Raw genomic sequence first — 24,849 nt, forward strand, 5'->3', positions numbered from 1 at the left:
TATACAGAGATCCCATTTTCCCCCAGTAGTAACACCTTGCAAAGCTATAGCATAATGTCACAACCTTGATACTGACACTTACACAGTCAAGATGCAGAACACTTTCACCATCACAAAGATCTCTTGAATTTTCCTTTTATAACTACACACAGCTCTCCCTCCCTACCTTTCCCTAACCCCTGATAACCACTAACCTGTATTCCATTTCTATATATTTTTTTTTTCTTTTTTTTTTTTTTGGCTGCATTGGGTCTTTGTTGCTGCGTGCGGGCTCTCTCTTGTTGTGGCAAGCAGGGTTTACTCTTCATTGGCGTGCACGGGCTTCTCATCCCAGTAGCTTCTCTTGTTGTGGAGCACAGGCTCCAGGCATGTGGGCTTCAGTAGTTGTGGCTCGCAGGCTCTAGAGCTCAGACTCAGTAGTTGCGGCACATGGGCTTAGTTGCTCCGCAGCATGTGGGATCTTCCCAGACCAGGGATCGAACCCGTGTCCCCTGCATTGGCAGGAGGATTCTTTTTTTTTTTTTTTTTTCTTTTTGCGGTATGCGGGCCTCTCACTGCTGTGGCCTCTCCCGTTGCGGAGCACAGGCTCCGGATGCGCAGGCCCAGAGGCCATGGCTCACGGGCCCAGCCGCTCCGCGGCATATGGAATCCTCCCAGACCGGGGCACGAACCCGTATCCCCTGCATCGGCAGGCGGACTCTCAACCACTGCACCACCAGGGAGGCCCGGCAGGAGGATTCTTAACCACTGTACCACAAGGGAAGTCCCATCTCTATAGTTTTTGTCATTTCAAGAATGTTATATAAATGGAATAATGCAGTCTGTGACGTTTTGGGATTGGCTTTTTTTACTCAGCATAATTCCCTGGAGATTCATCCAAGTTGTGTGTTTCAATAGTTCATTCCTTTTCGTTGCTGAGTAGTATTTCCTGGTATGGATGTACCAGCCGATTTAACCACTGAAGGACATCTGATTTGTCTCCAGTTTTTGGTTATTATGAATATTTGTGTACAGGTTTTTGTGCAAAGAGAACTTTTAGTTTCTCTGGGATAAATGTCTGAGTGCATTTGCTGGGTGATATGGTAGTTACATGTTTAGTTCTGTAAGAAACTACCAAACTGATTTCTAGAGTGACTATATCATTTTACATTCCCATGAGCAATGTGTGAGTGCTCTACTTTCTCATCCTCACCCGTTATGTTGTTGTCATCAGTTTTTCTTAAAAGCCATTCTGATGTGTGATAGTTCTCACTGTGGTTTTAATCTGCATTTATTTTTCTAATGGCTAGTGATGTTGAATATTTTTTCATGTACTTATCTGCCAACTATATATCCTTTTTAAATTTTTTTATTGGAATGTAGTTGATTTACAATACTGTGTTAGTTTCAGGTGTACAGCAAAGTGAATCAGTTATACATATACATATATCCACTCTTTTTTAGATTATTTTCCTATATAGGCCATTACAGAGTACTGAGTAGAGTTCCCTGTGCTATACAATAGGTCCTTATTAGTTATCTATTTTATATATAGTAGAGTGTATATGTCAATCCCAATCTCCCAATTTATCCCTTCCCCCCTCCTTACCCCTTGGTAACCATAAGTTTGTTTCCTACATCTGTGACTCTATTTCTGTTTTGTAGGTAAGTTCATTTGTACCCCTTTTTTAGATTCCACATATAAGTGATATCATATGATATTTGTCATTCTCTGTCTGACTTACTTCACTCAGTATGACAATCTCTATGTCCATCCATGTTGCTGCAAATGGCATTATTTTGTTCCTTTTTATGGCTGAGTAACATTCCATTATATGTATGTACCACATCTTCTATATCCATTCCTCTGTTGATGGACACTGAAGTTGCTTCCATATCTTGGCTATTGTAAATAGTGCTTCTTTGAGCATTGGGGTACATGTATCTTTTCAAATTATGGTTTTCTCTGGATGTATGCCCAGGAGGGGGATTGTTGGATCATATGGTAGCTCTATTTTTAGTTTTGTAAGGAACCTCCATACTGTTCTCCATAGTGGCTGTACCAATTTACATTCCTACCAACAGTGTAGGAGGATTCCTTTTCTCCACACCTCTTTAGCATTAATTGTTTGTAGATTTTTTTGATGATGCCACTCTGACCAGTATGGGGTGATACCTCATTGTAGTTTTGATTTGCATTTCTCTCATAATGAGTGATGCTGAGCATCTTTTCATGTGCTTTTCAGCCATCTGTATGATTCAATGCCATCCCTATCAAACTACCAATGGCATTTTTTCACAGAATTAGAACAAAAAATTTTACAGCTTGTATGGAAACACAAAAGACCGCGAATAGCCAAAGCAATCCTGAGAAAGAAAAACAGAGCTGGAGGACACAGGCTCCCTGACTTCAGACTATACTATAAAGCTACAGTAATCAAAACAGTGTGGTACTGGCACAAAAAGAGAAATATAGATCAATGGAACAGGATAGAAAGTTCAGAGATAAACCCATGCACCTGTGGTCACCTAATCTATGACAAAGGAGGCAAGAATATTCAATGGAGAAAAGACAGTCTCTTCAATATGTGGTGCTGGGAAAACTGGACAGCTTCATGTAAACGAATAACGTTAGAACACTCCCTAACACCATACACAAAAATAAACTCAAAATGGACTAAAGACCTAAATGTAAGGCCAGATACTATAAAACTCTTAGAGGAAAACATAGGCAGAACACTCTTTGACATAAATAGCAGCAAAATCTTTTTTGATCCACCTCCTAATGAAAATAAAACAAAAATAAACAAATGGGACCTAATGAAACTTCAAAGCTGTTGCACAGCAAAGGAAACCATATACAAAACAAAAACACAACCCTCAGAATGGGAGAAAATATTTGCAAACGAAGTAACTGACAAGGGATTAATCTCCAAAATATACAAACAGCTCAAGCAACTCAATATCAAAAAAGCAAACAACCCAATCAAAAAATGGGTGGAAGATCTAAATAGACATTTCTCCAAAGAAGACATATACATCCTTTTTAGTGAAATGTCTGTTCACGTCTTACATCCATTTTTTATTTAGATTGTTTTTAACTGTTAAGTTTTGAGAATTCTTTACATATTCTAGATACTAGTCCTTTGCTGGATATATGGGTTGCAAATATTTTCTCCCAGGCTATAGATTGCCTTTTGTTTGTTTGTTTAAAAGATTTTATTTTTAAACAGTTTTAAATTTAGAGAAAAATTGAGCAGATAGCATAAAAAGTTTCCATGTACCACCTCCCCCCACCCATATACATTTTCCCTATTACTGACATCTTGCAGTACTGTGGCACATTTGTAATAATTAGTGAACCAATACTGACATATTATTTTTAACTGAAGTCCATAGTTTTTATTCCTGAATAATGTTTCATTGTACAGATGTACCACCATTTATCCATTAACCTATTTAAGGATATCTTAGTTGCTTCCAGTTTTTGGCAACTAGAGTAGAGATGCTATAAACATTCAAGTGTAGGTTTTTCTGTGGACATAAGTTTTCAGTTCAATTGAGTAAATATCTAGGAGTGTGATTGTTAGATCATATGGTCAGAATACATTTAGCTTGGTTTTTAAAAAATTGCCTTTTAAAGAGGATGTACAATTTTGTATCTTTTATATAGGATGAGAATCTTTTCATACGTGTATTTGCCATCTGTATGTCTTCTTTGTTGAAGTGTCTGTTTAGATCTTTTGCCCCCCCCTTTTTTTGTGTGGTACGTGGGCCTCTCACTGCTGTGGCCTCTCCCGTTGCAGAACACAGGCTCTGGACACGCAGGCTCAGCGACCATGGCTCACGGGCCTAGCCACTCCACGGCATGTGGGATCTTCCCAGACCAGGGCACAAACCCGTGTCCCCTGCATCGGCAGGAGGACTCTCAACCACTGCGCCACCAGGGAAGCCCTCTTTTACCCATTTTTTTAATTTTTTTAATTTTATTTTTTTATTAGTTTCTGCTTTATAACAAAGTGAATCAGTCATACATATACATCTATTCCCACATCCCTTCCCTCATGCATCTCCCTCCCTCCCACCCTCCCCATCCCACTCCTCCAGGCAGTCACAAAGCACCGAGCTCATCTCCCTGTGCTCTGCGGCTGCTTCCCACTATCTATCTACCTTACGTTTGGTAGTGTATATATGTCCATGCCTCTCTTTCGCTTTGTCACAGCTTACCCTTCCCCCTCCCCATATCCTCAAGTCCATTCTCAAGTAGGTCTGTGTCTTTATTCCCGTTTTACCCCTAGGTTCTTCATGACTTTTTTTTCTTAAATTCCATATATATGTGTTAGCATACGGTATTTGTCTTTCTCTTTCTGACTTACTTCACTCTGTATGACAGACTCTAGGTCTATCCACCTCATTACAAATAGCTCAGTTTCGTTTCTTTTTATGGCTGAGTAATATTCCATTGTATATATGTGCCACATCTTCTTTATCCATTCATCCGATGATGGACACTTAGGTTGTTTCCAGCTCTGGGCTATTGTGAATAGAGCTGCAATGAACATTTTGGTACATGTCTCTTTTTGAATTATGGTTTTCTCAGGGTATATGCCTAGTAGTGGGATTGCTGGATCAGATGGTAGTTGTATTTGTAGTTTTTTAAGGAACCTCCATACTGTTCTCCATAGTGGCTGTACCAATTCACATTCCCACCAGCAGGGCAAGAGTGTTCCCTTTTCTCCACACCCTTTTACCCATTTTTAAATTGGATTGTTCATCATCTTACTGTTGCATTTTAAGAGTTCTTTGGATACAAATCATATATCAGATTATTTGTTTTGCAAATATTTTCTCCCGTTCTGTGGCTTGTTTTTTCATTCTCTTAACAGTGTCTTTCACAGAGCAGTTTTTCCTGTTAATAGAGTCCAACTTATTAGTTCAATTTTTTCATTCATGGATTGTGCTTTTGGTGTTGCATCTGAAATTTCATCACCAATCCCAAGGTCATCTAGATTTTCTATGCTGTCTTCTGGAAGTTTTATAGGTTTGTGTTTAGGTCTATGATTCATTTTGAGTTAATTTTTGTGAAGGGTGTAAAATCTGTGTCTAGGTTTATTTTTTTGCAAAAGGATTTCCAATTGTTCTACTCTATTAAAAAATTATCTTTTCTTTATTGAATTGTCTTTACTCCACTGTCAACAATCAATTGATTATATTTGTGTGGGTCTATCTTGGAGCTCTCTATACTGTTCATTGATCTATTTGTCTATTCTTTCACTGATCCCACACTGTCTTAATTATTGTACCTTAAGTAAGTTTATAAGTCAGATAGTGTTAGTCTTCCAACTTTTTTCTTCTTCCTCAGTGTGGTATTGGCTATTCTGGGTCTTTTTCCTTTCCTTATAAACTTTATAATCAGTTTCTTCATATCCACAAATTACTTGCCTCCAAGTGGGGGTGTAAAATCAGCTCCCCACTGGGCCCCCTTGTCACCAGAGAATGAAGAGGAGAGAGGTAAGTGCCAACTAGCCCCACCTCTCAACACCTTTTTCTGCCTCATTGCTGCTGCATGAGGATGGAGGTACAGCAATGCTGGACCCACTGACACTACCCCACTGCATGGCACCCACTTCCATGCCACAGGAAGATGGAGTGGGAGATCAAGTCCGCATTCAGCCCCATTGAAACCCACTCTGTGTTTTCTTTTCTTTTCTTTTTCTCTATTTTTTTGGCCACGCTGCTTGGCATATGAGATCTTAGTTCCCTGACCAGGGATCGAACCCACACTCCCTAGAGTGGAAGCACAGCCTCTCAGCCACTGGGCAGCCAGGGGAGTCCCAAACAGAGTTGTTTTCTTTTTTTTTGGCTGTGCCATGTGGCATACAAGATCTGAGTTCCCTGACCAGGGATAGAACCCTTGTCCCCTGCACTGGGAGCGGGGAGTCTTAACCACTGGACAACCAGGGAAGTCCTAACTGTGCTTTCTTAGATTCTGTGTTTGTCTATTTGGTATCCATTCATCACTGGGCCAATTATATTAAAGATATTTTCTTATTTTTTAAAATTTGTGTTGCTCTGGCATTTGGGGGCCTTACGAAAAATAAGAAAATATAGCTAATATAAGTAATTTCTAAAGATAATAACAACTTGCCTACAAGTACTTCTTTCACTTTTTGGAGTCTTCCTATGTTTATTTGGTGCGTCATATTATCAAAGTTAAACAAAGGCAGACATTAGTTTAAGTGGTAAGAACAGATTTTAACCAGTAAAATGCTATTACAGGAGAGAAAAGCGTTCCACTTTGATTTATACAGAAGTGACTGCATTTTTTTAAAAGATACTCTTATTGCTCTTTTTTTAAATAAATTTAGTTATTTATGTATTTTTGGCTGTGTTGGGTCTTTTTTGCTGTGCGTGGGCTTTCTCTGGTTGCGGTGAGTGGGGGCTACTCTTTGTTGTGGTGCGTGGGCTTCTCATTGCGGTGGCTTCCCTTGTTGCGGAGCACGGGCTCTAGGTGCGCGGGCTTCAGTAGTTGCAGCACATGGGCTCAGTAGTTGTGGCTCGTGGGATCTAGAGCTCAGGCTCAGGAGTCGTGGTGCATGGGCTTAGTTGCTCCACGGCATGTGGAATCTTCCCGGAGCAGGGCTCGAACCCGTGTCTCCTGCATTGGGAGATGGATTCTTAACCACTGCACTACCAGGGAAGTCCCAAAGTGACTGCATTTTAAAGGGAGAATGAAGGCATAGGGAGGGAGTCAAGCAGGGGCTTAGGAGAGTCAGAGAAGTGAAAAAATACAAAAATGCAGGAAGCAGGGGTTGGTCTCTGTGAAACCCATCTGGGTTTGCCAACTGGCACTTATTGAAATTAGGCTACTACCCTCCCACAGAGGCTGGGAGACAGGGAACTTATCTTCCTTCGGGTGTTGGCTTGAGCAAACAGTGACTTCTTTGGACATCCTTGAGTTTTCTCAGACAAACATTCTAAGGTGACATGGGGTCATCCTATGGATTCATCCTTGAGCTGTTAGAAACTATTTTAGTGTTTTTTCCAGTCTTTATAGGCCAAGGTTGAGGCTTAGTTAAGAAAGGGCTCAGGGGACCCTGGCTAGAGTTTGGTCAAGGAGAGAATCTCTGTCAGTGTCCAGGGAGCTTTAGTTGTAAGAGGGAGGACCTGAGAGAATAAGGTGACTCCATGAGCCAGAAGTTCTCAGCATTAGGAGTTTTGAAAGCTCCTCAGGTGACCCTAATAAGCAAAAAAATTTGAGAACCACAAGACCAAGACAAGAAATTTGCCCTCCATTTTAATGCCCCCCTTCACAAAGAAATAAATTCCTCTAAGGAGACTGCATGCTCTGTGTACATGCCTGTACATGTATGTATAACTGTTTGTGTATATGCAGGTATGCATGCACACACCAGGGTGAGAGGTGGAGAAGAGGCCTGGTCCTCTCAAGCCACAAGAAGATGAAGAAAGTGCTTAGAGTTATGGAAATGTACCAAGCTGCCTTTGTTTTAGCGATGGGGGAGAAAGGGATCCTGGCAGAATTCAACCCCATATCCATTTATTTGGCCATAAAAATGAGGGAGGGGTGCTTCTCAAGGCTGTGGTTGAGGGGTTACATTCATGCTAGCTCTTGCTGATCCAGTTCCTATCCTCACGGTTTTCTCTGCTGGACGCTTCCTGCCTGAAACCACAGAAGTGGCTCTCAGTCTCTGTAATTGCTCAAGGGTCATCCGTAAAGCAGTGGTTTCTGGCCTGACTTTCCCAGAACTCACTAAGCATAGTCCTGTTGCTTCTTCTATGACTCATTTAGATCCTAATTATTATTCTACGTATTTATGCAAATGCAGAAGCCAGGAGGGGTGAAACTCCTTTCAGAAGCCATGCAGTGGTCTCTGGAATGTTAAAGGCTCAGAAGATTGGCAGAGTCTCAGGTTCCATCTCAAATAAAGAACATTTTTCTAGACCAAATGCTGCCTGAAAGGTTTGGCCTTTCTGCTCATGAAAATGAAAGACTAGGTGGGGCCTGAGACTTCCCTAGAGCAGTGGTTCCCACATCAGAATCACTGGGGACCTGTGAGATCTCACTGGTGCTTCCACTCCACCCACACATTCTGATTTAATTGGGACTGAAGTTGGGCATGGGTCTTTCTTAAAAGCTCCCCAGATGATTCTGACAGGCAGCCAGGTTGAAAGCTGAGAACCCTAGAAATTCTGCAGAGTTCTGGGAAGAAAGAGCAAAAGGTCCAGGACTAGCAAATACAGATTAGGGAGCCTCTGAACAATACATAGAGCATACTTTCCCCAGGGCACCTACTCTGAGCCATGACACAGAAATGGAAAAGACACAGTCTGTCCTTTTTGCTGAGCTTGGCGGGTGATAAAGCCAAGGCTGGTGTGTAGGCCACAGTGGTGGGAAGTGGCATTTGGCTGGGCCTTGAAGGTGAGTGGAGCTTGGACAGGTGGTAAAAGGCGTTCTGACCTTATAGAGCTGTGTCTTTATGAGGAAGCAAAATTATTTTTAAGGCAGGACAAGAAAAATTTAACATGAAATTTTTATCTGCCGTTTGAGCCACTACCCCCTCCTCTTTAGTGTGCAATGTGCATCTGCATTATACATTAACTAAATCCCCTTAGAAGACACAGGAATGCCTACTTGCCAAAAAAAAAAAAAGGCAATACTCCTACCTTGGCCAATTTCAAGCTACCAACATGGTTTAACTGGCTTGCTAAATTCCTAACATTAACAATGGGCTGTCACAAGCCATTAAGAGCTAGCTCCAGCATCACCAATACCCCACACTCCCTCTCTCCACTGGTTAAGAACCACTATATTACAAGAAAATGTAGGATTAAAAAAACACTTATCGGGCCTCCCTGGTGGCGCAGTGGTTGGGAGTCCGCCTGCCGATGCGGGGGATGCGGGTTCGTGCCCCGGTCCGGGAGGATCCCATATGCCGCGGAGCGGCTGGGCCTGTGAGCCATGGCCGCTGAGCCTGCGCATCCAGAGCCTGCGCATCCGGAGCCTGTTCTCCGCAACGGGAGAGGCCACAACAGTGAGAGGCCCGCATACCGCAAAAAAAAAAAAAAAAAAAAAAAAAAAACACTTATCAAATAAAACACCATTAATGGTTTGTATTATAATAAAGTGAATTGCAGAAACCCACCTTTTGCAGCTAATTCTTAGGACAAACCTGGTAATACCCTTGGGAGAGAGAGATCAGGCTGCCGAGACAGGCAGTGAGGATAACAGGCCTCTTGTCATGTCTAAATAGTAGGACATTACCACATGATGTCATTCTAATACTTGCTTATTTATGTCTCTGGAAGTCTCAAGCAAATTGTCTCTCTTTTTGCTAAAAGAATGGCATTCTTAACTTTTATACCTTGGGATGATTATGAAAATTACATCATACCTGTTGTTCATTACTTAAAAGGAAACTTTTACACGTATATTTTTTCTTGTAAAAGAGACTGAAAATTTGCAGAAAGGAGATAAGGGCAGAGAGGCATTTTGGAATCACAGAACTTTGATTTAGCAGCACAAGACTGTGATTTTACCAGGTGGGTAAACTTGGACAAGATTCTTAACTTCTACAAGCTTCAGAGTCCTCACCTGTAAAATGCGGAAAGGTACTTGTAACTTCTACCTCACTGACTGGGAGTAAGTCATTTCCATTGGCATGTACTAAACACCCACCCCATGCCATTTCTCTGCACTGGGCCCAGAGAAAACCAAGATGAGGAAGTCCGAGTTCCTGTCCTTAAGAAGCTCAAGTTTAACCTCGAGGACAAATATCTAAACAAGAGAATATAGAACAATGGCCAATTGCCACGCTTAGGTTTGCACTCTAAAGTGTGAATGTGTTATCTGACATTCTCTAATACTGTGACAAAAACTCTTCATGTGTAGTAGCTTTTTTGTTGGGAAATAAATGAAGTGTTGGTCTTAATATTTCAATTATAAGAGTCGCCAGAGATTAAGTGATTAGTGTTTTTATAGCATCTGCCACACAGGGATGCATTTAGAGGAGAAGACCAGGAGATGAGGGCACTGAAGCTGTGACTGTGGAGAAAGGAGAAGTTGCTGAGAATGTGGGGAGTGAGGAAGAACAGATTGTAGAGGCAGGGAGGTAGACATGGGCATGGTTTTTAGAGATCGTCAAGACGAGCATGTGGAAGAACGTGCACATGCAGCGTTAATTTACTGCCTGTGTGATTTGGGACATATCACTTTCCCCTCTATAAGCCTCCATTTCCCTCTCTATAATTCATCAGGTATTTAGAATAAGTATTAAACAAATGTTCTTGTGTTGCAAGCAGCAGAAATGAATGCTGGCTAATAAACCAAAAAGTTATGTTGAAGCAGCAGGTATATATGAAGACATCAGTGTGGTAGAGACTTTGGCAACACAAGAATATAGGCCCCACTGACAGAATTCACATTCCAGAAAAAAATTTATACACTCTTCTGGCCGAATAAATTGTGTCTACTGGCACCATCAGCCTCCAGTCCTCCAGTCTGCAACTCTTTCTACAGGAAAGAACCCAGGTTCCTGCATCGCACCAACGCCCTGTCAGCCCCAGTGGAACTCAATCTCCGGGCTAGAAACCCAATTCTAGGCCACAGGGAGGGCCTAGATGGCAAGGCGTTACGTGATAAAGACCGTGTCTGCTTCTTTCCCAAAGCTGCAGCTCCCGCACAAGGCCAGGGACAGGGGCAGCCTCAGAGATTGCCCCCAAATCAGGACTCTTTGTCTAAGGTAAGAGTTGGCTCACAGATATTTGATAGCCCATCAGATTACGCAGCTCACCAATGTCTGATTTCACAGACAACTGCTCATGGACCCCTGGTCATGGGCTGCATCAGGAGGTGGGGGAGGAGAAGAGGCAGGAACCACCCTCTTCTAGGCAGTCAGTCATTCACCAGCTAAAATCTCACAAGACTCGTTGGCTTCTCCCTCAGCCCTAAAGCTACTAAGTGGTCACCACGCCTAGCACTTCTTTCTCCATTTGCAGCTTTCCAATACACCGCCTCCGCCTTCCTACCCCCAGGAACTCTGAGCTCAGCCACCAACGTGGCTGTCCACTGGATCCCCCACTAGCTGTGTGTAATCCCAAGGGAAGGGCCATATTCTGGCCATTTCTGTCTCCAGCTCTGGGCCTCACCCATAGTAGATGCTTGGTAAGTGCTTAATGGTTGCTAACCATTAAGAACCATTGCTATAGATTGAATGTTTGCTTCCACCCTCCCAATCCCCCACCCCTCCCTCCAAATTCATATGTTGAAAACCTAATGCCCAAAGTAATGGTATTAGGGGAGACCTTTGGAAGGTGACCGTTGGGAGGGCAGAGCCTTCATGAATGGCATTAGTGTCTTTATAGAAGAGGCCCCAGAGATACCCCTCATCTCATCCACCAAGTGAGAGCACAGCCAGATGTCAGGAGTTTGTAACCCGGAAGAAGGCCTTCACCAGAACCTGGCCATGCTGGCACCCTGGTCTTGGCCTTCCAGCCTCCAGAAATGTAAGAAATAGATTTCTGTTGTTTATAAGCCAACCCATCTGTGGTATTTTGCTGTAGCATTCCAAACTAAAGTAACCATGTTTGCCCTTCTAGAAATAATCATGACCTGGGTCAGGAGACCTATGCTCAACCACTGACATGGCCCCCTCCGTCCTGGTCCTCAGTTTCCCCATCTCTACAGGAGGGAGAGAACACATGATTTCTAAATGGCCTTTTCTGGTTTCTCTAACACCCTCCTGATTCAGTGGTTACTTGTGACTCTGTAAAAATAGCTGCAACTTTGGCAGGTGTCTAAAGGGAGAGGGCCACCGATGGGTAGAAATGGCCCCTTCCACTCAGGAGACACCCATGGACTGTTCCTTTGAAGGGGGCAGGTAGCGAGGGTTGGTTAGTGAGGCAGTCAAGCAGTGATAAAGCTGGGGGCAGGTGACCATCAGGGGCAGAAACAGGTGACGGAAATCAGACACCTAGTTGTGAGTCTCCCACCCACCACTTAACTATGTGACCCAAGCTAGTCCCTTAATCTGAGCCTTTGTTTCCCCCTTGGTCCATGGGTGAGCAAGCAGTATGAGTGTCTGTTGGATTGGATTTTGAACCCTGAAGAGCTAATAGAACAGGAAGCCACATTCTGGGCTCTATGATGATGTTGCCCTCATGGGGAGGGCAGAGGGGGAGGGCCCAGTGAGCCTCCCCCACCCCCCTGCTGCTCCCCACCCAGCAGAGCAGAAGGTGCTGATATGCCTAAACCCAACACCCCACCACCTGCTGCTATCACACTAGAGCAAGAAATCCAGACCAGACAAGAGGCATTGCATCTTAAAACTTTATGTGAAATTCTGTAAATGTGTATAGAGTGGCCTGTGCCTGCCTGCACACAGGCCTGGGCTGTAGGGACACCACTGCTCAGCCCTTGCTGTAGATAGCTGCCCTGCCCCACTCCTCAAACTCTTCCTTGCTGACCCAAAGCTGCTGGATGGCCTGCAGGGAGGCCAGGATGGAGCCGCCGGTCCACACGGAGGTCTTCCTCTCGGGAGCAGCAGCCACTGCGGGGCTGTCCCCGGGGCAGTGGAAACTCAGCTCCCTCTGGAAGCGCTCTGGGAAGCCATCCAGCATGGTGCAGCTGCTACACAGCAGCAGGTTGGCTGCCATCTCCTCCTGGAAGCCCGCCTCCTGGCAGTGGTTCAGGCAGGAGGCCGTGAGCTTGGGGAGACCAGGCCAGTTGCTGCCCACCAACGTGGGCTTGAAGAGCATCTTGGCGAACGGAAAGCGCTCCTGACCGATGGTGATGAGCTTGCCGTCGGGGAGCTCATAGTCCACACACAGATCCTCCAGGCACAGGCCAAGCTCCTCCGTTGGCTTGAGTGCCGAGTAGCAGCACTTCTTCTTGATGTGCTCGATGATGTGCAGGTGGTCGTCCGTGAACTTGTGGCTGGCCTCATTGAGTAGCTGCAGCAGGTAGTTGGTGAGGTCGCTGCCGGCATAGTCGGCACGACTTGTCAGGACTGGCAGCACATCGCCTTCGGAGATGGGCACCACATGTGAGACACCGTGCCCACTCTCCACCACCAGCCCAGAGGTCTTGCCATAGGAGTAAATGGACAGCAATGACTGGGAGGTCACGTGCATGGCAGGGATGCCAAAGGTCTCGAACATGAGCTCTGCATACTTCTCACGGTTGCTGGTGGGGCTGGGCAGGGGGTCGGAGACCAGCACGCCATGCTCCTCGGGGAGGATCTTCATGGCCGTGTGGAAGATGTACTCCCAGATGTTCTGGACACAGTCCCAGTCCACCACGATGCCCTATTTTAGCGGATAAATCAGCTTCAGAGGCTCCTCCATGTTGAGCATCTCGTGGCCCAGGTAGGTCTGCTTGTGGGTGTCACAGGCATCAGCCGCCTCAGAGCAGAGCGTGCCCACAGTGGAGGAGATGAAGTAGGTCAGGCTCGGCTCACCCACAAAGCCACACTTACAATACTGGGAGCCCAGGTCAATGATGAGTGCCTTGATCTTACGTACCTTCTTGGGCTTCATCTTCAGCTGAGTGGATGAACTTGTGTCCCGGATGCCAGCCTCAGGACCTGGCAGCGTGCCTGCCTCTCCAGGGTCCCCCTGAGCCGTGCCCATGGTCTTGGGGCTAGGGCTGTTCCTTGTCTCCATTTGCCTTCCTTGCTCACTTTTCTCACATCCACATCCTAGAGCTCTGTGGGGAGAAATAAGAGGGTCCACCTCCAGCAGTGCCTTGGCAACCCCTCAGGATTGTGATGTCACCACGGGCTGGTCCATTCTGGCAGCCCAGGGAGGGCTTGGCCTTGGCAGGCCCTTGATCTATCACCCCCACCTCCATCAGCCTAATTCGACTTTGCTCCCAGACAGAGCAGGTGGCCAGCACAGTTTTAGAAATCCAAACACACTCGGGTCTCAGAGGTTTCTGCTCCCTCTCCTTATATCCTCACTCCTAATCCCCCGTTCACTAGCTGAACACCTCTTCCTCCTCAGCTTCTTGGCCAAGAGGGTGATAAATATTTGAGCCCCTACAGTAAGCCAAACACTGTAGCAGGCACCTCACATGACACTTCACAGAATCTTGGCAGGTAGGCAGAGCTAAGGAAATCAAGGCTCAGAATGCAAATGACTTGCCCAAGAGCAAACAGCTCTTGGAGTGTTTGTTTGTACTTTAACCCAAGTTCCTCCAAATCCAATGTACCAGGTCACCTTAAAGAGTGTGTAGGCCCTGATGAAAGAAACCTGGCCACAAGCAGTGCCCAGTCTAGTTGGGAAGAAGATGAATGGATGCAGAGGAGTTTGCAGGTGGACATCTATTGGGAGAACAGAGGTGCACAAAGGAGGGAGGGAGTCAGAAGGTTCTCCAGAGAGGTGCTGCCTAGGTAGAGTACTGCAAGATAGGTGGATATTTGTCAGGTAGCTAAGAGGAGGGAAAGCCATCCCGAGCAGAGAGCACAGCCTGAGCAAACACTCAGAGGGAGGCATGGTGGAGAGCTTCCAGTAGTTAAGGTGTTTGGAAAAATAGATCGGGATAAGGCAGTCATGGGAGCAACTAGGGTGGACCTCAAATGCTAGAGGTAAGGGCTTGGATTAAACTGATGACAGCAGGGGAGCCAATGAAGCCTTTAAGCAGGGGAGTGGTCAGATTTGGTTTCCAGGACAAAATCTTAGAGAGATTCATGTTTAGCTGTAATATGGAGGGACAAGACTCTGAGATCTAAAAGGAGGATGTTGAAGAAATTCTTGTAAGGCTTGAAGGTGGCCTAAGCTAGGGCTGTGATAGTGTGGAAAAAAAGGAAGGGACAGGTTCTAAAGAAATTCAGAAGGTAGAATCTAATCTAATTGGTTGGTTCTCAACTGTCCTCAATTCAATCCAAGCTTTTAGTCTGACATTTGAGACCCTTTCACATAGGCTCCTGTGACATCTCTAGCCTCTAGCATTGCGTTTACATTAGATGATTAGATGTGGGGAGTGAGGAAGAGGGAAGGATGAATCCCTTTCCTCTGCCCAAGCAAAGATGGTCTGTCATCCAGAACAACCAAATTCATTAGGTTCCCATAGGGTCCTCTGTACCAAACTGTCACCGCTCTAAAAAAAAGACAGATTAGGGCTTTGGTAAAGAAACAGGAGGAAGAGGGGAAGAGAAACAACTGGGGCTAAGGAAGTTTTCTGGGAAAATTAACAAGGGCAGAAGTAGTTGAAGGATTAGGTGACATGGATAGGAAAGAAAAGAGGGATTGTTAAGACATAAGAAATACTGCTGTGGAACATATAAGGACATTAATAAATAACTCGTGGGGATTTCTGTTTGCTGAATTGTTTCTTGGAACATGGCACTAGGGAACTGGATTATGTGGGCAACAACTTTATAAGGATTACAGTTATGAGCACCACCAAGTTTCATTGGTGGTGTCTCAAAATTACAGAACCTGAGGATTAAACACTTGATCTGGCACGGAAAGCTGTGAGGGACAAACTTTCCCTCACATTGGATTGACATCTGTACCTCTCTGAAGAAGCCATTAATTGGTCTTGGGTCTACTTTTGAGGTTGTGCAAGGCAAGCTAATTCTTCCATGTGACAACACTTAGGCTATTTAAAGGCAATGCTTGTAGACCCCCTAAGCTTCCTCTTCTTCCACTCCTTATGGAAAGACAGTACAGAATAGAAAGAGGAGTAAGGAACTGGACTCAGAAGACCCGAGTTCAAATCTAACTTCATTATTATAATCTGTATGAGCTCGGGCAAACTACTCAAGATGTTAGTCGAATCTGATTTTGATAGTGCTGTATTCCCTCATCAGCTTGATCCCTATCCACTGCCTCCAGGTTTCAGGCTTGAGCATCTAGGTGGATGGTAGGGCTCCTCGTATATAGACAGAGGATACAGGGGCAAGAGCGGTTATACAGGGGAAGGCAATGAGTTCCATTTGGGGCATGCTGACTTAGAGATGTCCGGAGGCCACTAGGCTGTGGATTATGGAGCTCGGGAAAGAGAAATGATCTAGATTTAGTCCTCAACAGAGTAACTCCACCTTCTGAAGACAGCTCCTTTCCCTTCCACCTCAAGGGAACTGGTTAGTCTTAGTACTGGGGTTATCACACTGAGGGCTGAGCTTTGGGAATGAGGCTCACTGTCTGTCTGACAAGGAATTCTTTTCTTTGCTGGGAGCTTGACTCAGAGATTCCCAAATGTCAACATACTGAAGAGTTGGATTCCTAGGTCTCAACAGTCCTAGGCTCGAAACATTCAGATTCAGTAAAGTGGGGGTGGGATCTAGGAATCTGCATTTGTGAAAAGAAATGTACTTTGGCCTTTTCCTTACTAGATTCTCTTTCGTCCCTCCACAGCTGCTAAAGCTCCAGGGACTGGTTCACCTTTCCTCCGAAGGTCAAGGGTGGGTGGTGTCCCAAAAAACAAAGCTAGGAGCAAGGATACCACCTCAGGGAGAAATGTGTTTCTTGGTCTAATTTTTTCATGTTTTCTTTCTCCACGATAGAGGAGAGCCTCAGCGTTGCTTTCCAGAAGGATCATCTCATGGTTTTGTTGGTCTTGGGCCAGAGGAGCAAAAGTAGGTGCTATCCCATGAGAAAATATGGCCCAAGAAAGTATGAGCAACATAGAGTGTCTCTACCTAGAGGGACCTCACCAGAGACCCCAGGAGCCCACATATGCCTTAGATGGCTGGTGACAAGTGTGCAGGGTTGCGTGTGCCAGGCAGTGGAGGTTTTGGGTGCAGTGTGCCAACAGTCTTTATATCTTTCCATCATTGATACCACTGTGTGCTGACCCAGAGAGAAGGGTCACAAGGGGTGACGTGAAAGCTAAGGGGAAAAGGGTTTCCATCAGGAGACAGCACCCAAGTATGCATAATCCTGAGAGGTGAAGTAAAAAGAGTGAAATGGGACCATTGGCTTTAGCCTGAAGGATGTGGGGATGGACCCTGACAGTCCCTGTGCCCATGGACCTTACAGACTTACAGATGGAGCAATTGGCCTTAAGCTAGCACAGCACCTCTCCCACCTATGATGACAGAAAGCACTAAGGACAGCAAGCATGGGCAGTGGGGGAGGAGCCTGTGAAACAGACCATGTCAGGCTCTGAGTGTCTTAGTGAAGTGGGATGCACAGGTCGAGTGACAGAGGGTGAATAATGGTCCCCCAAAGATGTCCACGTCTGAATCCCTAGAACCTGTGAATATGTTACCTTTCATGGTAAAAGGGACTTTGCAGACACGAGCTAAGAAGTTTTCAATGGGGAGATTAACAACCCTCGATTATCCAGGTGGGCCCAAAGTAATCAGAAGTATCTTAAGAAGAGGGAGACAGGAGGGTCAAGTTCAGATAAGGAGATATGACAATAGAAGCAGAAGTCTGAGAGGTCTTTGAAGATGAAGGAAGGGGCCACAAGCCCAGGAAGGTAGGCAGCATCTAGGAGCTGGAAGAGGATTATCCCTTAGAGCCTCCAGAAGGAACGAGGCCCTGCTGAGACCTTGATTTTAGCCCACTAAGACTGGCTGTGGGCTTCTGACCTCCAGAATTGCAGGATAATAAATTTGTGTTTTAAGCCATTAAATTTATGGTAATTTGTCACAGCCTCAATAGGAAACTAACAGAAGCTCTTACAGGACTCCAGGGCAGTAAAAATGTACTAAGCAGCTGCATATTTCTCAGAAATCAAGAGGTGGGTTGAGGAGACGGAAAATGGATGATTCTAAACTAAATACACCTTTGGTTGTCATACAAGTTCTCTTGAAATAAAGTCAGACAATCCAAGTTGGCCACGCAAACCCCTGAAAAGCAGAGGTAAGTAAGCTATTTCTCAGGCAGCCAGGCATAGAGAAAAGTACTTTCCTATTCTTCTTTCAAAGTTCAATACCATCTCCTCCTCTACCCATTGAACCAAGAAGCTACCCCTATCGCATAGTCACAAGGCTCATGAAACTGCACTTGGTCCTTTTCTTCTCTCATACCCCAAAAGGAGTAAAGAGCATCCCCAGTAACTTCCTTAAAGGAGAAAGCCCACCATTGTAGTGACTGCCTCCTTATTAAGAGCACGGTGCTGCATAACATAAGGATGGATCCTGGGTGCCTTGAGAGCAGCAGGTGTCAGCACCAACAGGCCCAGCTTCAGAGATGGCATGTGATACAGTGGCCAAGCAGCCTCAGAGACACAGGTTGGGTCCCATCAAGGGACACCCCTGGGAAGAAGTCGCAGTCAGCAGAACTTGGCACTGCTGGCTGGATATCCTTGGGTGAGCTATGTACCCAAGAGCCTCAGTGTTCTCATCAGTGGGACTGTAGGGTCTAATTTCATTGTCAACCCAATGACCTGGACGAAGGAGGAGATGTGTGCAAATATGTGTCCAAAAATAATTCCTCTGCAGGTTGCCCTAAGAAATAGGTGGGACAGAAGTGCTTGGCACGGTCACCATAGCAGCCATTGGTCCTGCTAAAATCTAAATCAGATGGTGTCAACTCTCTGCTCAAAATTCTCTAGGGCTTTCTGACTTCACACAGAGTTAGAGCCAAAGTCCTAGCAATGGTCTATGGGGCCTAACGTGAGCTGCTCTCCCTCCCCCACCCCTTCTCCCATCTCTACTTTTCCTTGCTCTCTCCACTGCCACACTGGTCTTCTTGGAATCCTCTAACTTGGGAATCGGCAAACTTTTTCTGCAAAGGGCCAGATAGTCGATACTCATTTTCAGCTTTGCAGGCCATACAGTACTTATTGCAATGACTCAACTCTGAGGTTGTAGCACAAAAGCAGACATAGACAACATGTAAATGAATGAGTGTGGCTGTGATCCAATACAACGTTATTAAGAAAAACAGGCTGCAGGCCTGAGTTTGCAGACCCTGCTCTAACCCACAGTCGTCTGCACCTGCTGCTCCCCGATATACATGTGGCACTCTCCCTCACTTCCTTCAGGTCCTCACTCAAGTGTCACTATCTCAGGGAGAAAAATACATGGCACATTAACACAGCCACCCTCTCCCCAGCCTTCCCTGCTTTGCTTTTCTCTTTTGCCATTAACATCTTGTAACATATATTTATTTTGGTTATTGTCTGCCTCTCCCCAGCCCCCACTGACTAGAATGTAAACTCTACAAGGGAAGAGGTTTTTGTCTTTTTTTTTCCACTGCTGCCTGCCTTGCACATAGCAAGCACTCAATAAATATTAATTGATTGGATAAACCAGGTTTACTACAAAATTTAGTAAAAAGTAAGTCACTTCAAAAACACTATTTCAAATCTACCCTAACACAGGACAAAGGTTCCCAGTATCTAGAAAGCCCTGGGACACTGGATTATGTCATAATCAGTGGTGTCATCACTGGGGAAATTCTCAAGTTGCCCTCTGATTTAAGCCTTTCTGGCCCTGAGGCCAGTGGGATTGAGGAAATTTCTGAGAGCAAAACGGCTCTTGAGAGCATGTGGGCTCCACAGGCGGCAATCATAGGGGATTGGCCTTCCGAGAGAATGGGTGAGCAGGACTCCCTGCAGACACAGGTCCTCCAGACTGCCTCATTAAAGGACGGCCCAGCGAAGCGGGCAGTGTGGGTTCGCCGTAACCGTTCAGAGCCAGAAGAACCTACGAAATCACCTGTGGTCAATAAGAAGCCCAAGCTAGAGTTGACCAAAGCATTGGTCGTGGACCTTGGCACGGGCTACTGTAAATGTGGCTTTGCCGGGCTGCCAAAGCCCACCCACATGAGCTCTTCCACAGTGGGCAAACCCTACATGGAGACAGCCAAAACCGGGGACAATCACAAGGAGACATTCGTGTGGCACGAGCTTATCAACCCAGAGGTTTGTCTCAAGCTAATTAATCCTCTGCGACATGGCATCATCATGGACTGGGATACAGTGCAGGATATCTGGGAATATCTTTTCCATCAAGAGATGAAGATTGCCCCAGAGGAGCACGCCGCCTTGGTTTCAGACCCACCCCTGAGCCCACACACAAATAGAGAGAAGTAGGCTGAAATATTGTTTGAGACCTTCAAGACTCCCGCAATGCATATCGCCTACCAGTCCCGCCTGTCCATGTACTCCTACGGAAGGACCTCCGGCCTGGTTGTGGAGGTCGGCCACGGTGTGTCCTATGTAGTTCCCATCTACGAGGGCTATCCTTTGCCCAGCATCACCGGACGTCTGGACTACGCGTGTTCTGACCCGACAACCTACTTGATAGGCCTGATGAACAATTTGGGGAAACACTTCACTGAGGACCAGCTGGGCATTGTGGAGGACATCAAGAAGAAATGCTGCTTTGTGGCCCTGGACCCCACTGAAGAGAAGAAAGTCCCAGCTACTGAGCATACAATCCAGTACACCCTGCTGGATGAGCAGGAGATATACCTGTGTCAGGAAAGGTTCCTCTGCTCAGAGGTGTTCTTCAAGCCTTCTCTGATCAAGTCCATGCAGCTGGGCCTCCACACGCAGACAGTGTCCTGCCTTGACAAGTGTGACATCGCCCTCAAACGAGACCTCATGGGGTATATCCTACTCTGTGGGGGGGGCACTATGCTCAGTGGTTTCCCTAACCATCTGCAGACGGAGCTGAGAAGCATGTGTCCTAATGACACCCCCCCCACCCAGGTAAACGTGTTGCCCGAAAGAGACACTGCAGTGTGGATGGGTGGCTCCCTCCTAGCATCGCTTCAGGGCTTCCAACCACCGACTATGGGTCCACCGCTTTGAGTACGAGGAACACGGGCCTTTCTTCCTCTACAGAAGGTGCTTCTGAACTCCAACGAAGCATGGTTGCTGTGGTGGCCATGTGTCAGCTTTGCTGGGTGAGCACCCATCCCATACATAGGGAGCTGAGCCAGCCAGTTCACTCCTGTAGTATTAAACAATCCTTGCATTTCCCTCCACAGTGTATTTCTCTATTTCATAACGCAATGAGAACTTCATACACGCAGCATCTGCCTTAAAATGTCCATTTGCCAAAACAACAGCGGGGGCTGGGTGAAGGAGAGGGGCAGTGCGGGGGGTGGGGGGGGGAAGAAGGGGGGAGTGATTATGGACCAAAACGACGTGCTTTATAGTTTGATTGCTTAAGTATTTGGGGGAGAAACTACCTCTAAAATTATTCTGTCCCTTATTTTGTATATTCCCCACTTTAGGTACTACAGTATTGTTAAACTCTGCTTGGAAGGGGGAGTGTGATAAAGATAGATTAGATAGATAGAGCAAATGCTGTTGTGGCCTCTAAGAAGATCCCTTTCAATAAACACCAACAGGAAGTATGCTGTAATGGTTCAGTCGCCCACAAAGCAGCAGAGTGCATTTCACACTTGATCAGCGACTCTGAAGGCTTGGAAAGAGCTGACGAAGATGTCTGATGCCTGCTTTAACTGTACTTCCTTTTAGTTCCAGTAGTCATTTATGTCTCGATACCAGTTCTTACCAAGCCATCATGGTGACTGGCTGCTGAAGCCTGGTGTATTATGAGCAAGATATGTGTATCTTAAGGGAAAAACTCTTCAGGGAATAGGTGCTATATAGATTTCCCCCTTTAAAAAATTGGGGGCAGATTTGTTTTGGGTTATCAGCACTAAGGTCATGAGGATGGAACCCACAGCCATTCTCCAGACACTTCAAGCAGCAGATGCTCCTCTCCAACCAGACTGGATTCTCCATCAACCTGCAGGGTATACAACTGGAGTCTGGAATGGGTGCAGGATAAAGGCTGCCAGTTCTGCAGTGTGGGTTTGTGGGAGGCTGGTCCATGCTGGTCATTCTAACCCAACTAAGGAACTGAAGGAACATAAAGATCCTCATGGTCCGGTAAGCCCTTCCAGAGCCCAGCATGTTCTGTGGTATTTCCTGTGGGGCAGTTTATAATTGGACCTTCAGTTTTTTAGAGCAGTCCCCAGTACATTCTCGGTCCTGCCTCCAACACTGGCAGGCAGCATAAAGTAGTGGAAAGAACATGGGCTTTAGACTCTGTGATTTGAAACTTTTGCTACCAACTAGCTGTGTGACCTGAGTCTGCTCATCTGTAAAATTGAATTCAAATGCCTACCTCACACAGCTGATGTAAATATCAGAGGTAAACATCTGAATACCAGTGTGTGGCCTCCAGGAGGTGATCCCAAGGGTTGTTAGCTAGTATTATCCTGTAGAATTCTACCTCTTATAAAGGAGCCCAAATGCCTTACTATGATCCTGAGCCACACGTACACCCAAAGACACACACATTCAATCACTCATAGGAGAGCGATGGCATCTCTACCATTCCCAGGGAGAAGCCCTACAGAACCACCCCCATAGCCTCCAGGTTTGCCTAGACAGCCTTGAAAGACCTAAATGCTCCACCCTGGAGGCCTGGTAAGTAAGCACAGCTGGCTGGCACCAGCAAGCTAGAGTAGAGAAGCAAAAATAGCCACAGAAGAGCTTAGTCAGCAAGGACTAAGCCTTACCCTGGAGGATCAGGGAATCAGCTAGGAGTTGGGTACATTGACTTGAGAGAGGTATGCCTTGTTCACCTCAGTTTCTGCCCAAACCACTACCGTCAACACTCTATGAACATTCACTGATGGGTAGGTTGAAGTTTAGTTAATTCTTAACCTTTGGACCTCTTTGGCAGGGTGGTAAATCCTATGGACCCCTCAGAATAATAGAACAATATTTTTAACTGCATCAAATAAAATACATAGGATTATAGAAATATTCTATTTTAGATCCCTTAAGGGTCTATGAACCCCCAATCGATTACCCCCCAAAAGGTGAGGGTCTTGATGAAGGGGAGGCACGAGAGGTGGTTTTGGAGAATGGGAACTCCCAGGCCATCCTAGGACCAAATGTTATACAGCATTTTAAAATGAAAAATACCAATATAAGGGTAAAAAACTGTGTAATCTCTTTCAAAGCACATTTATGAATTCTCTCACTTGACCCATATAAATCACCCTTGCAGACAAAAAGAATCCTCCTCACACATAAAAAGAAAAAGATGAATAGTTTTTAGTAAGTATTTGGAAGTCACCTTAGCCCAATGGTTCTCAACTGAGGACAATTTTGAACCCCAAGGGACATTTGGCAATGTCTAAAGATATTGGTGGTTATCATAACAGGAGTAGAGGGTACGTAGTACTGGCATCAAATGTGTAGAGGCCAGGGATATTGCTAAACATCCTATCGGCACAGGACAGCAAAGAATGACGTAACCAAAAATATCAACAGTGCCAAGACTGAGAAACCCAGGTTATCCCAGTGGGCACACGAGGTTGTAGAAAAGCAAGATTCAGTGAGATTAAATGACTTTGTTCAAGGACACTAAGATGAGTGGACCCATGACTTTGTTCTTTCCATATACCAAGAGGACATCTGTTGGTCTTGAAGTTCCTGGGACTTCAAAGCTAGTAAGAATAATGGTGGAACAGCCTACTGTAGGCATGAAGCATAGGCAAGGGCTTAGGGAGCACAGAGAAAATAGGAATCAAGAGCAGGCCTTCACGGTTGCCAAACATCACCATATTAACTTTGGCTTGTCTACAGATCTCGGACATTTATGGTTACCTAGCTTCTAAGATGTTCACCCTCAACTCAGTTACTACTAAATATGACAGACAAGGAAGGACAGCCAAAGACTCCCAAGGACTTGTCCAGGTGGTGCTTCTAGTGAAGCAAAGAAGGTTATGGGCCGGCACAGGAGGAGGAAAAAAAAGCTAATTTTGCTTCCCAAACTTGTAGTCACCTTAAATTACTAAGAATCGTCAGTTTTGTTTATTTTTAAAAACATCCTCTTCAATTATGGCTATGAAAAATCCCTCAGATGTGTGCACTTGTATGTATATACACACATAAATATATGTGTGTATATATGTAGATGTATGCGAAAAATAAATTTATTTTAAAATATGTAACAGTGCTAAGAAATAACACCAAGCTATACTCATAAAGGCATAATAAAAACATTAGCTTCTGCCTCAGTTTTTAAAAAAGTCTAAATATAAAATACACTCTGATTACAGGAGACAATCCTCTGCAAGTTTCCTCTTGATGTCTGGAGCATCTGAACAAAGCTGATTCCATGGAACAAACTAAATAACTGAGGCTTTTAGCTTCCTGCAACATGAATTTGGGAAGAGCCCAAATTTGGGGGAAGAATTATATACTCTTCTCTAGAACTTGATAGAATCTTTCCCCCCAATTAAGCATTCATCACTCCCAGGAGTTTCTCCTTTGCCTATACACAGCATTTCCCCCCATAAATTCGCCCTTGACTTTGCCTTCTGCCTTCAATTTGGAACGTCTGCTCCCACCTGCTGCTTCTCCAAATGGATAAAATTCCATCTTGCTCAGAGGAGAGAGAGAGTAATTGATAGTAATTTGTATTCACACAAATTCTTTCTTGCTGTTTCCATACAGTATTTCAAGGAAAGTGAACATCCATGCAAAGTCACACCATTATAAACAGGCACATTTACTTCTATTTCCAACCCATCAGCATGGGTCCCTTTACTATTATCCATAGCAAGAGCACTATAATATATTAAAATGTCATATAAGTTACCATGTTCATTAATCCACACCAAAGAGTAGTCACAAAGCACTTGCAACCTTTCAATGTTGGGCACTTAATTATAGATCTTCTTTTTCTATTATTTTGTGAAAATTTTCAGACACACGGAAAAGTTGAATTATACAGTGAACACACCTAGATTCTATAGTTTACATTTTGCTATATTAGGGAAAGCCTTCTTTAGTTACACAATTCTGGGTATACCTATACTCTGACTTCCTGTTAGTCTACGTAGAGTAATAAAGGTCTGGTTCTGGTATTAAAAGCATGAAAGAGATTGTTAACCTTACCCAAGAGTCAGCCA

At 45.0% G+C, this 24,849-nt stretch overlaps 1 protein-coding gene and 1 pseudogene across 2 annotated transcripts; one reads left to right on the top strand and one right to left on the bottom strand.

The window, feature by feature from the left end:
• Positions 1 to 12,405: 12,405 nt before the first annotated feature.
• Positions 12,406 to 13,713, bottom strand: LOC308609409 (actin-like protein 7B; annotated as a pseudogene). Its single transcript has one exon. The product of its transcript is annotated as an actin-like protein 7B (transcript).
• Positions 13,714 to 19,334: 5,621 nt separating this feature from the next.
• On the top strand, positions 19,335 to 20,759 carry LOC308609055 (actin-like protein 7A; the record flags this gene model as incomplete). Its single annotated transcript, XM_081222534.1, is given in 3 exon segments — positions 19,335 to 19,987; positions 19,991 to 20,689; positions 20,691 to 20,759. Coding segments are annotated over 3 exon segments (1,314 nt in total). The 5' UTR covers positions 19,335 to 19,441.
• Between the last annotated feature and the right edge of the window lie 4,090 nt (positions 20,760 to 24,849).

This window comes from Mesoplodon bidens, assembly GCF_964165515.1.
Source record: "Mesoplodon bidens genome assembly, chromosome: X".
Taxonomy (NCBI): Eukaryota; Metazoa; Chordata; class Mammalia; order Artiodactyla; family Ziphiidae; genus Mesoplodon; species Mesoplodon bidens.